The sequence below is a fragment of the Poecilia mexicana genome, unplaced genomic scaffold (assembly GCF_051168715.1).
Source record: "Poecilia mexicana isolate PSO_F unplaced genomic scaffold, ASM5116871v1 scaffold_21, whole genome shotgun sequence".
NCBI classification, from domain to species: Eukaryota; Metazoa; Chordata; class Actinopteri; order Cyprinodontiformes; family Poeciliidae; genus Poecilia; species Poecilia mexicana.
In genome coordinates this window covers 5,879,165-5,892,989 of record NW_028263390.1, presented here as the reverse complement: position 1 = coordinate 5,892,989, position 13,825 = coordinate 5,879,165, and the positions used below count along the sequence as shown (strand labels likewise).

General features: G+C 39.1%; 1 protein-coding gene across 4 annotated transcripts in view; it reads right to left on the bottom strand.

The window, feature by feature from the left end:
• Nucleotides 1-13,825, bottom strand: part of cep128 (centrosomal protein 128) — a 54,346-nt gene that overhangs the window by 38,329 nt on the left and 2,192 nt on the right. For all 4 annotated transcript variants that reach the window (XM_014969445.2, XM_014969448.2, XM_014969443.2 and 1 more), the window contains exons 3-11: nucleotides 9,936-10,062; nucleotides 9,173-9,291; nucleotides 8,796-8,887; nucleotides 7,564-7,636; nucleotides 7,015-7,128; nucleotides 3,453-3,539; nucleotides 2,543-2,617; nucleotides 2,312-2,441; nucleotides 692-831 (exon numbers count right to left, since the gene is read on the bottom strand). In XM_014969445.2, the coding sequence (XP_014824931.2) occupies nucleotides 692-831; nucleotides 2,312-2,441; nucleotides 2,543-2,617; nucleotides 3,453-3,539; nucleotides 7,015-7,128; nucleotides 7,564-7,636; nucleotides 8,796-8,887; nucleotides 9,173-9,291; nucleotides 9,936-10,062 (957 nt within the window). The remainder of the gene's footprint in view (nucleotides 1-691; nucleotides 832-2,311; nucleotides 2,442-2,542; nucleotides 2,618-3,452; nucleotides 3,540-7,014; nucleotides 7,129-7,563; nucleotides 7,637-8,795; nucleotides 8,888-9,172; nucleotides 9,292-9,935; nucleotides 10,063-13,825) is intronic.

Here is a 13,825-nt window from a genome sequence, read left to right as displayed (position 1 = left end):
CATATAAATCCATCCGGCTCATTGTGCTTCATTTTTGCTCGCTTACCTCCAAAAGGAAACGTTTCTTGTCTATTTGATCCAAGTGTAAAATCCATGAGAGGAGCCCCAGGTGATGCATGCAGACACCCACCACATGGCTTCATACCTGATCTGTTACAGGCTGGGTGTGGGAGTTTAGACACGATTTCAATGAGCTCAGATGGTGCCGAAAAGCTTAAAACATAGTCATTAGTTGGCATTGCTGAAACCAGACTCAATCTGGAGTCTCAACACGAAATGTTGGGATTTCCTTTTTACAGTCAAGTGTGTAATACAGTCTGTCTTCTACTGAATTATAAGCGATATAATACAGTAGAAGAAGAAGTCATAACATCTGACCCTCTACTTGGACAGTCACCAAATCTGGAGTTCATCCCCAAGCTAAAAATTGTGTTTATTTTTTAACTGGGTTCCTACATATCTTTCTCAAAAGGAAGGAAAGTAAGAAAAAAGGATAGAGGGAAGGAAAGAAGGAAGGAAGTAAAGAATTGAACAAAAGAATGGAAGACAATGACCAGGAATAGTTTGCCCATTCTTATGGCAGATCTGGAAAATACTTAAGTCAAATTCCAGACTGTGTAGGAACCTCACATGCTCCCGTATCTCCAGAGAAAATAAAAAGATGGCCGACGCCTGTCTCTCTGAAACGCACCTTGACCTGTAAACTGAGCCGCAGATTCTCTCTCTCCTTACTCTCCAGGGCCCTCCTCAGCTCCTCCACCTCGCTCCGGACCGAGGCCTTGTTGAGCTGCCCCCGCAGCTCAGCCACCTCTTTTTCCAGCTCACTGTAATCTGTGACACACACACACACACACACGCACACAAACACACACACACACACACACACGTTGACTGAATTCATGGCAGAAAGGTCTGAGCAGCAAAGGAGAACACATTCAAAAAGCTTCAACGTGTTTTCATTCCCCGACAGACACCTAAAACCTTTTATGATATTTCCAACCTTTTTCTAATGAAATACTTCAAATTTATGTTCGGAGTTGTAAAATTGCGTCAAAACTTTCTTTGTAACTTCTGAGTTATCGCAGGCCGGGAATCAATCTCTGGGTCAAATCTTTATTTGTGCTTGGAGCTGATCACACTTTGTTTTCTTAGAGAATTTTATTACTTTTGCCTCATGATACTTTGCTTCGTCATGCTGGAGAGCGCGCATTGATTACCTGATTGATGAAAGATTTAGATTTTCTTTTTCTTTACTTTTTTGTGGGGGGAAAATGACCTTCCATGTATCAGAATAAATGTCCTTTTTATTTGTGTGCTTCCAGCAGAATTTCAGCGTGTCCTTGTAGTTTTCGTTGACAGATGTTGCTTTGCTTCTTGCCACAAGGATGCTGGTTTGAAGGTCGTCTCTTCATTGTCCTTCCACATGCTCTCCTACTCACCTGCTCCTACCATGTGCAACCCTTTTCAACACTCTGAAGTGTGCAAAGTGATGATGTTTGCGCACTTTCAAAATAATAATTTGTTCTGTCTGTCCCTATTTCATTGGAAACCGTCTTCTAATTCAGCTAGCAAGATGGATTTCAGGTGAAATCTTTACCAGAATCAAAATGTTAGGGGATGATTTAGTGGAAGAAAAATCTTTTTTTTTTGTTTTTGCTTTTTTTTTTCTCAGTTTAGTCATGTTTCGTAATAATTCGCTCGAAATTTGGTCACACAGAAAGATCCAGCTCTACATTCTCATTCACGCTGGATAAAGGTTATTATGTTGTGTGTGTGGACTTTCACTGTCCGAGGTTCAGAAAATAGATTTTATAAAGTTTTGGCATCCTTATGAGAAATGTACTACTATTGTCTCTAAATGGTCCCCCTTCCCACTTTTATATAATTTATTAATTTTTATTATTATTTTCCTCTTCATACATATTTGTGGATAACACATTTTACTGTCATAGGTTTATTTGTTGTATATTTTTTCTACTTTGTGCAAATGTATTTTTTATTTTACCCCTGTTTAGTTTTGCATGTGTGTGTGATGTCTGCGGATTTGTTCATGGGTTAAAATCTGCTTAAATTTGATCCTGTGATTTTGCATCGTACCCATCAATGTATTTCTATTAGTCAACAAAAAAGACATTTGAAGAAGTTGTTCGATCACACTGAGCAATGATCTAAAGTGCTGTTTCAATGATAAAAATATAAAAATGAAGTCGTAACACAGGAGGAAACAGGTGTTCTCAAAAATCACAGACCCGATCATTTCCTCCGCCTTCCGTTCCCCTGACAACCCAGCTACCCGACCCGTGTAGCTGACCTCTGTCTCCTTCTCGCTCGGCGTGGCTGGAACACAGCTGGGCACCAAGCTGAGACGTCTCCGTTTGCGGCCGGTGAACTGCCGTCTTCTCCGCCCTCGTCCTCAGCAGCTCACCACGCATGTTTTCTACCTGGAGGACGGGGTAGAAAACCGGAGGAGAGACATTTCACGGCTTGCTTCGTTTTGTGACGTTTGGCCTCCTTCCCCCGTTAATCAGGCACAAACGCACACCTGCTGAACGAGGGACTCCCTTCTGTCCTCCGACTGCTCCAGTAACCTCCTGGCTCTGCCCAGCTCCTGCTCCATCTAGGAGGAAAACAGCAACGATCTGGACTAAGAGACAGCAGCAAACCCAAAATGCTTCCTAAGACTATTCATACCCCTCAAAATGAAAACATATTTTATAGGCACCAAGTTCCTTTACATCGAGGCTAAAAACTCCACCTGTTCAGAGTCGCTTTTGATTCATAATAACTGGAATATCATTCAATATATTTCATTTGTATTTCCTTGATGATGGGATTTAATAGAATACGTTTATTTTTCATTTCATTATTAGTGACTGTATTGTTTTTATGATGTGCTTTACAAATAAATGTGACTAATGAATTGTTTATTTATTCAAATATCTTGAAATTAAGGAACTTTGTTAATATAAAAATTGTAATTGTCATGTTTAAATCTAGAAACAGATTATCAATGGTTAGTAAGCTAAAGTTTTTTGTCTTAAGCTCAAGTGATAGAAATAACAGAAATAAAACTGCATGCACTACTTTAAAAACTATGGAACAGTTTGAAAAAATGCTCTACCTTAGAAAATGATAAACTCTTATACAATAATAATGAGTTATTAATGAGGATTTAATTTAATGTATTTAAGTGTCAGCCATTTTGTTTGTGGATTTATTTTGGATACTTAAAATGTCTTCAGGCATCAGTGTCAGATGTGTGTTAGAAATTTTATCGCAATAACTTCTGGGACAATTCATCGTCCAGCAAAATTTATTGTAACGGGGCCTACTAGCTGTTTTGTGTTTTGCTTCACATACAATCCAAAGAATAAGATCCACCAAACCCTCCGGCTTTGACAAAACTTTTGAATACTTCTGCAACATCTTGTGATGAAAACTCTGATTTTTACCTTGGACTTTTCCCTCTCTGCTCGTAGAAGTCTCGCTGTCAAGGCGTCTTCTCTTTCATCAGGTCGAACTTGGCACCTCCCTAAATTCTACAAAATCAAACAAAAAAAAAAATCAAATTTGTAAGAATGCAACACAGGAAGTGCTGTTGCTACACTGTTGATTCTCTTCCTCTCAACCCCCCCAACAAACCTCCTCACTTTAATTTTCTTGGAACAGCGTAGAGACATTGTGGCGGATGTGTAACAAGAGCTTAGATCCCACTCAATCCAAAGCATCCGTAGTGGGCCGTGGTGATGAATTACCGCCTGCTCGCAATAACAACCACCGGAGTGACTCATCATCTGTTTGATTCACATCACAGCGGGCCCATCGGTGGGAAAGAAACGCACCCTCTGCTCTCCTTCTTCTCTTACTCCTTTAGTATATAAGAGACTATTTTCCTCTTCATTTCCTCTCATTGTTTATTTACCCTGGATTTTTCTGGTTTTTTTTGGGACAAATGCACTATGTCCCGCCACCCCAGGGCGCCGCTGGTGTCCCATTAGGGAAACGTTCTGTGGAGGGATGCAAATGAATCAAGAGAAAACTCTTTCTTGCTCGCAAGGAGGTTTTGTGGGACAGCGCATGACTACACAGCGCCCCTCTGTGGTTCAACTGGGAGAACGCGGGAAGGAGGAGAGAAAGTCAAAGACAAAAAGTGCTTGGGGTAATTAAAAAAATTAGCAAACATGAGCATGAGCGTTTGAGGCGTGAATCATTTCTGTGGCTAAGTGGATAGTGCCAATCAGTTTAAAGACAACCCAATTGCGGCGCTCTCTCTCTCTCTCTTTGTTCAAAAGTGCTGCAAAATGTCACACTTGTGCTCCTAATTTTAGTCAAGGGTGGGGAGGGAAAGAGGGAGTCAGATTATGAAGGCCCTTATGAGTGGACTCCATGATATAATGATAATTAGAATTGATTTAACACGCGTTAGTTAAGATCCATTTTGCTCTCAGCGGCCTTGCAATGCCCTGAAGTGGGAAACTGTTGAATAGAGCCACTTTACTATATTATTTTGTGTGTGATAACGTTGACAATACAGGTGCTGAATTAAAGTTAATGTTGTAACCATGGCAACATGCAATGCATCAGCAAGTGTTTTTATATTAACCTAGAGACTGAATTTGAACACTACTTTTTTTTTAAGTAGTTAAAAAGTACCATTATGAACTTCTTCTAGCTTGGCATTTTTGTCGCACTTGAAATTTTCAGACCGTGAAAATAGTTTCAATAGTTTCATATTGAAGGTTTTCTTCAACATGAAGAAAACCTTTGGTTTTACATAATGATGGAAAAAATGTATCCAAACCTGATTCTATGTGAAAAAGCAATGGCCCCTTTATTAAATGGTTGAAATACTAAAAAAAAAAAAGAAAAGAAAAAAATAGCTGAAATATTAAAATATTAATAAAAAATTAAAATAAATAAAAAGAATAATAAATGTTTTTCATGGCTGAAATATAAAAATAATTTTAAAAAGAAAAACTGAAATAAACAAAAAATAAAAAATGGCTGACATATGAAATAAAAACTAAAGATAAATTCATTTTTAATATAGTTGAAATATAAAAAATAATTTAAAAAAACTAAAATAAAATAGAAAAATAAAAAAATTACTGAAATATATAAATTAATTTAAAAAATACAATAAATAAAAAAATAAATGTTTCTTTAATGGTTCAAACAAAAATCATTTATAAAAAGAAAATAAAATTAAAATGGATGAAACATTGATTTTAAAAAAGAAAACTGTATGTGTACATATTTTATAAATTGCTGCAATATAAAGCTTGGCAGGGGTCTAGTTAAAGTACAAAGTTAAATTTGCTTCAGATGCTATAGGATAGTTGGATTGGGGTGTGAAGAACAGCTGTGGAAAGAAAAGGCACCCTGACAATATTAAAAAAGAAACAGCATTAAAAAGCACTGAATTAACCAATTCACTGGTTCTCGTTTCTAATTGCACCGCTTTATTAATGTGGTGGAGGAAATCTTCTGCGACTTCGTTTTCAGAGTGAGGAAGAATTTCTCAAGAGAGATCACAAAAATAATTCAGCTGTCATTTAGAAACGCAATTATACTGCTACTTTCCTTCCCAGAGACGGCGGCTCCGATGGCTGGCGCCTTCTTGGAAAATTGAGCCTCATTAAACTGTATAAATACCAGCAATGTGTAAAAAAAAAAAAAAATCACTCTGCTTCTGCAAGTCCTTTATTATGCAAAGTGAAGTGCTGCTGACATTCTTTTATCAGCAGAATTTCTCCCTGTGTGGAAGGGAGTGACTCACCAGAGACTTGTGAGGGGGAAATTAGCATCAAAGTCCGTCCACCAGACGGAGCCAGTGAAGGATAATCTCCGTCTCTCAGCACTTGAACCTTCAACCGTCTCGACTGAGTTGAAATATTTGGCGAACTGAACTGATGTAGCTGCATGTCGACGTAAGTAGGAAGTGTGGTAAGTCGTTACCAAGAAGATTCACCAGTGGCTTCCCAAGTTTTTTGTTGTGTCACAACAATAAACGTCAAAGTATTTTGGTGGGATTTATGCAACACATCAAGGCAAAGTAGGGCGGAATTGTTAAGTAGAAGGGAATCTGGAAAGTTGCACATATACAAGACAATCCTTATGGCAACCGATTATGATTAACCCCAAATATTTTGGAGTAATTTCGTTATTTCACTCCTTTATGAGTCCTGTTAGGAGTTACAGGCCAGAGAAATGCTGGGTGAGTTATTCAAATGGACTGTTTTTGTGGCAGTTTTGCCTGTTTTCTGTCTCAGGAACTTTTGTTTATAGAGATCTCATAATTCGCTTTTTTAAACTGTTGCAGTTCCACCAGGCGCTTGCTAATTGCTACTAGCTAGTCTGAAGGAGCTGAGTAGAGGGAGTTGTGGGGGAGATGGAAGCTCTGAAGCTTGGAAACTGCAGCTCAGAGGAGGACTTAGGTCCACCCGGGCGTTTTGTACTGCTAATGGTTGCCACGGGAGATTCAAGGACTTCTCAAGCATCCACGAAAAAAATCAAGGCAACACTACAGGTATGTTTTAGATGAGGGAAAATGTGTGATGTTTGTGCTAATGTATGACGTTAAATGTGACTTTTCTTTTTAATCATGTCAATCACACACTACAACTTAACATCAAGTAATGCTGAGACAGTAGTCACTTAAACCCAATGTTTTTGACCAATTTTGAGAAAAAATGTGGAGATCTTTTAACTTTGTGTGAATTTTGTGGATTTGTGAAGAACTGGAGGTACTTATTGATGTAATTTGGAGTCTAGAGGGTCACATAAAAAGCTACGAGCGGGCCATATTTGGCACCCGGGCCTTGAGTTTGACATGTGATCTAATATATTGAGCGGCTATAGGGTCACCGTCTTGCAGGAAGTTGAGCCTCCACCCATGCCTTTTGAAATCTACCAGACTGTGATGCTGGGTTTTTCTTTACTACAAGCTCTTTCTAAAGTGTGATGGAAGAATGGCAGCAGATGAGATAAGAAGGGGGAAGGGGGGAGGTTCACCTCCTGCTGGTCATCATCCCTGGCCGCCCGCCACTCCGCCCTCCTCTCTCTCTCTCTCTCTGTGTTCATCTCTCTCTCCAGCTCCTGCAGACGTCTCTCCACGCGGGATGACACCTGCAGGAGAAGAGCGAAGACGCCTCGGGTCACGCGAACGTCGCTGGCACCGCGGCGGCTCGATTAATGAGACGACGGGAAATGAATGTGTGGGAGTGAAGAAGAAAAAAAACTCCACTGTGCCTGGTTGGCAGTAATACACCCCCCCACACCCCCGACATCCCCCATGTTAATCAGGAAGCAGCACGTCGTCCTGTAAAAGACGACGTACCTTTATCTCATCACATCCGCAGACAGGAACAGATAACAAATATTACACATACTGGCTGTCATTTGGCATGTTTGCCAGAGAGCTGATGATGACGACGACGATGTGCTTGGAAATTAGAGTGAACTATATGTTCACGCCGTCAGCTTTTTCCACTTCGACAGAAAACATCAGCATTGAATACGTTAAATGCATCAGTTTAATGCTGTCTTCCATCTGCGACTCACCGAGTCCTGCCTCTGGGAAACCGTCATGTGTTCCGACAGGTTCTCCATCGCCCGCCTGGTGTCAATGTCCGACCTTCGAAACAGAAAAAAAAAAAAACAAAAAGAGAAAACAGACAAATCGAAGCGACAGAATCTCCTCGGAAAGATTATTTCTTTCGCAACACGATCGATCTGGATGTGAAGGCATAATCTGAAGCAGCGGGAAAATAATTATTCAGCTTCGGATGTTGAAATATGACGGGGGATCAATTTGCTCTGGTCAGAAGCGGGAGGGAGGAAGGAGAGAGGTTTTTTTTAATAACTTCAAAATGTCAAACTCTAATCTATGCTGGGGGAATGATCTGCGGTCGCCCGACTCTGCTGCATCTCTTCTGATTTCCATCGACTTTTCGTTGTTTTTATTAAGGTGGTTTAAAGACATTGGAATCAAAGATTTAGTGGAAGATTAAAGTAAAACCTTAATAATAGTGAACATGATAAATTTGGGTTTACACGAGGAGAAGACTTTAGCTACAAAAACAACAGACAAGACTTTTAAAACCGATGATGACTAATATATTGAGGCATCAGTTATGACGAACCCATCGTTTCCATGACACTTTTCATTCGGTATCGTTACGATTTGTTGCCATGACTATACACAAACTTGGTCACTAAAAAACTTGCATCAAGGTGGGAACTAAAGTTAGACTCCATTCCACTGCATAAATATAAGATAAATGTACAGAGTGAGGATGCATGACATTTAAAATTGTAACTTTGAAAATACTGACTCCAAGCTGTACTTGAAATGCAAGACTTTTTCCATTCTTGAATGTATTTTTCCAAACTCCTCCAGGCCTGGAAAAATCACCTAAACTCCAGGCTATTCCAGATTGGTCTGGTCTGGAATCCTGTAAATTAGGATTAACAAAGCCAGACTCAAACCCTCCAACCCTCCATTTGAAGGGAACGGCGCATTCATTCAGAGTTTCACTGTAACAGAGGCAGATCTGCCTCAGTCTAGTTAATATGCAGCAGCAGTTGGTGAACAGAGCATCCATTACAGGCTTCAGGCCAATCAGGCTATGAAAACATTTCTCCATGTTCTACAAGCTTTTCAAATCAGACATTTTTCCTCTTCCACTAATTACTAAATTAGGTTGATTGATTAAGAGCATTTCAAGAAAAAACCCTATCAGCTGTGAGTGAACTGCAGTATTGAATATAGCGGCATTAAAAGCAGCAGGTACCTGTTCCTTCGGAGGATTTCTCTATCCAGGTCATCAGACATCCTCTGCTGGTCGGAGTACAGGTCCCGCAGGGTCTGGTGCACCGAATGAATCTGTGAGAAAAAAAACACACATACACATACACATACACACACACACACACACACACCTCCAGACTCAATTCAAACCATCAGAGGCTGACTTAAACACACCACAATCTAAATTCTTCACACATTTTACTAATCTGAAAAGAAGGAAAAAAAAAAAAAAAAAAAAAGATTCTGTCTCAAAGCGGCAGAACACAACAGCTAATGTTGTTGACTCAGTGTGCCCTCTTGTGGCAGGTTTACGGAACTGCAAAGCTGTAATAATCAGATGCAGGGGATGCTGTTACTTACGTCGTCTGCAGCCCGGGTGGAATCCCTGAAGCGAACGCCAGCAGACTGAGACCTCCTTCTGCCTTTGGGGCTGCCGCCGTAATCCTTCAGCGGGGAGGTGGGCTGGAAGCGCTTCTCCTCTGGAAACACAACGGTGCCTTAAATTATGGTAAAAATGTAAACGTGACACTAACCATTATGTTAGTAATTTATTATTGTCACAACCAAATCGAAATGATTGATTGATCACAATTAATTAATTAGTTTGTTAATCGATTAATTGGTTGTTTCAAGAATCAATTGATCATTTCGCTAATCAATTGATCCCAACTGATAATTTCGGAACTCAAGCAATCACAATTAATTGATTATTTCAATAATCGATTAATCACACTAAATTGATTGTTTCAAGAATTAATTGATTAATTGATTAATCAATTAATCAAGAGTTAGAACAAACAGACTAAAAACTAGTTTCTACTCAGGAGTTGTTGTTGCCATGAACAACGCTTATTCATCAAACTCTGGTCATCATTTTCTTAACATATCGGTTGTTTCTGTGTGTTTCTATTGCATTCTTTTATATTTATCTAAATAAACTTATTATAATTTATTTATTTTCACCGTTATTTTGTAAATTTCATTGTGCTAGCTTAAACAATGACAATAAAGGAATTCTGTTACTGATTAATCATTTTAGGCAATCAATAAGGGCCTAATTTCATATACGAAAAAAGGACATAATAAGCAAACAAACAAGAAAAGCATCAGTTGTTTACCATACCTGACCCTGAGTAGGCCTCAAGGTCACTGTTGTGGAGGGAAGAGACGGAGGAACTGCGGACCCCATTGGTCCTGCTCAGCCTCCGTGTCTGCAGCTGATTGATTGAATCCTCTAAGCTCTCCCTGAGCTGATAGACAGGGGGGAAAAAAACGAAGAAAAAAGATAGTACGCATTACTGACAAATCACAAAGACAGAAATCACTTTAGCAAGGCGAGGCAAGCGGCGAAAAACAGAAAGTGATTAAATAAAACGGGCAGAACATGCATCCTAAATGAAATAACTGCAGATGAGAACGGGACAGCGTGACACAAAAGAGCGAGGGCTTGAAATGAATGATGAGAGTGGAATAAATAAGGAGATAACTGCATGGGAGAGTCGTGGTGGGCTACAATCCATTTGGCTCTCACAGTGATGCAGCTTTCTTTTCTTCACATTTCTCAAAAATCTTTGACACTAATAATCGTTTTTTTTTTCTTTTTTTTACACATCTCGCAATCCTTAATTTTTTCTGAGAAACATTCCAGTCCTGTACAGTCGTACATTTCAGTGTCATTATATAATAAGGTACTAATTAACTCACAGTTCTGCCAGAAAACACGGATTTAGTAACAAAAAACAATTCAAACTTGCAGTCTAATCATACAAATTAGCTTGCTTACTGCTTTTGTAGTGGATCTGCTCAGCAATAACTTATATAGATCTAGAATTTAACTGAGTCAGAAGCTAAAGCTCAGAGATAGTGATGTAAACATAGTGATCACCAGGGAAACGTGGCTTCATTTCACTTCATATCATCATCACAATTTTCCAAAAATGTTTTTATCTAAATTCATGTTTTTCTAAAACCCAATGCCTCTACTTCACATATTTTAAACACTGTTTATCTTTTTCTTCTTAAGGGTTTTTTATGGGTGCTTGAAATCCTTGAAAAGGCTCAAAATTCAATTAGCTGTTTTCAAGGTTTGGAAAGTCCTTGATTTTTGTAAAGAGTCCATGAAAGTGCTTGAATATCAAACTGCAAAGCTTCGTGATAAATTGCAATCTAAAATTTGATTAAAAATCTCAATTTGGGAAGCAATTTGGGCAAACAGCTGAAACTAGAAATTTTCATACAGCAAACAAAGAGACACATACATGTTATTTTCTCTCTGTCTGAAGTTAAAATCAGACCAAACTTTTCTTGTTTTGTCAGTTAGAATCACCAAATTATTTCTATTTTGCTAAATGCAAATAAACTTAAAACATTTTAGAGATTTCTTTAAACTATCTTTCTCTGTATATTGTGTTTAAGCATTTAATTTGAGCATAAAGCAGTCATTTATCTTAACATTCATTTGGATTGTTTCATTATGATGAATATTTATTATTACTAATGGCGCAATGAGTTATTGGGGCCTGCCCATAGCATTACATGGGAGGGACCTATTGTTCTACACCAAATAGAATGTCTCTTTATTTATTTATTATTCTTCTGTCACCATTAATGCGGCTCATACCGCTGCGAGAAACGGCACAAAAAGGTATCAGCATCCGGGCTATTATTTTTATTGGGGTTTCGTGTAAAAAGCTAAAAACGAGCAAAATTTCCAACTGCCGAACCTTAGGGTGCGTTCACACTGCAGCCTGAAGTGACCCAATTCTGATTTTTTGGCAATTCCGATTTTTTTGCCGGGGCCGTTCACACTGCCAGTAAATGCGACCTGTATGCGTTCTGCAGTGTGAACGGGCAAACGATCTGAAAGTGTCCCACATGCGCAATAGAGGGCGCAATAGCGTCAGCGTTCTCAGTGTTCTGCCAACCGCCATAAAAAGAAGTAGTGCTCAATGTTTGCGGAAGTAAACATGGAGGCTAACGGTGGAGCTTAGCTTACATATTTGAAGTTGTTGTCCGGCCAGAACAGCATATTAACAATTTAATCCTCATATTGTCCGTCATGGTTGTTGTTTTTCTTCCCGCTTGCGCGTATCAGGACACAGAATACTGAGATTTGTTGAGAATCGGATGAAGGCGACCTGAACGTTAGGCCGCATTTGAATCGGATACGTATCGGATATGGGTCACATTCGAAAAAGAATCCGACCTGTGCTGTTCACACTGCCATGAAAAGATCGGATACAGGTCGCATTACGTCAAAAAAATCGGAATTGGGTCACTTCAGGCTGCAGTGTGAACGCACCCTTAGAGTTTAACTGACACCAACTGCCGCTTTTTTAGAGTGAGAAAATGAGTAGATTTTTGACCTCAAAATAATTTTGAAATCGCTCTCATGGTAGCAAAAATTGCTCTATTGGTATGAAAGTCGGTCATGACATTGATACGCGTGTCTGCTCCGGTAAAATGTTTTCAAAATTTCCCTAGGGCTTACGGTTTTCTGTCCAGGTTCTTCAGAGCAAAGTGATGGGACAGGACTAACTGACGCTCCACCCCAGTGTTTTACAAACATTCCTGAAAAATTTCTGAGCTCGGTGCACACCATCTTTGTCTCTTCGCTGTTATTACTGTGAGTGAGGTAGAGATATGAACCGCAGTACTGTCGGAGCCGACAAATAGCCCTCTCATATGCTTCAAACGGTTTTCGGATTGCTTTTACGGATCCTGAATGGGAAGGAGTTGTTCTTTTTGCTTTTTTCACCAAAATTGACTGGGTGTCTCATAAAGATAGAAATCCTTCTCCACCTCTGTCTCTCACACACAGTTAGCAGAGGATTAATCACTATAGCAACAGAATACAGAGAAAGGCAGAGCTGCTGGTTTGGACTGCCAAGACTCTGTAGTTCTAAACATGGCGGAACATTTAATACAGAGGGCAGAGCAAAAGGTCAGAACTACAACATGGTGGAACACTCAATTATTACAGAGGAGAGTTGAGCTGGCATTTAAAACTACTTGCTGTTTTGGGCATTATATAGTTGGATTAACCAAACCAATGTTACACATTGGATTAGTGTGGCAAATTAAAATGAAGCTTACTGAAAATTTCAAAATAAAAGCCTTGACATTTTTCACATCAGGTAATTGCTCTTTTGGGTTTTATATGACTGGTTTAAACAAACCACTGCTACAGAATGAATTAGTGTGGTCATTAAAATGAAGCTTATTGAAACTTTCAAAATAAAAGCCTGCCTATTCCTCTTACGTCAGTGCACCGCCATAGGCGGTGCAATAATATTTAGCTTTTTTTATGTTTTTTATTCTCAGGATAGCACAAAAATTAGCATTTCACTGCCCTTGACTTAGCATTAGCCTTTACCTAAAATAACCTATTAGCTAATTTTCTTACTTATTAGCGATGTTTAGTATACTAAATGGAATAAGTCAATGACAGACAACATGCCAGTGATGCCCCACATGCTACTGACATGTGGGGCCAGTAGCATGTGGCCTCACATGCTACTGGCTCTCACGCTAATGTTAGCTCTCAAGCTAATGTTAGCGTGAGAGCCTTCACGCTAACATTAGCATTTTGGCTAATTTTAGGTTATTCATTGATTTTAACATAATGAATGGTACAAGTACAGCTTAGTCAACATGCATCTGCCTCTCCACAGGTTATTGACTACAATTTAGCTAAGCTTAGCATTGATGACTTTTTTTAGCATCAGAACGCTGGGTCCGAACCGACGGGCACACTTTAGCAGTCCCCGGTTAAATTTCTTCGGGAATTTTCTAGTTGATCAATGTTACTCACATAAAGGCTGTCTTATACTTTAGACATTAAACAACTGTGTTGAAATTGGGAGGTTAAATTTGTGTTTTGTTATCGGACCTTCAGGTGGATAGTGTGTGTGAGAGAGACATTTCAGATTCAGAACATAAAATTTTGTTGTATATTAGTCTGATTTGTCCCTGCTGTAGAATGTAGAAAAAGACATAATTAATAACAATAAA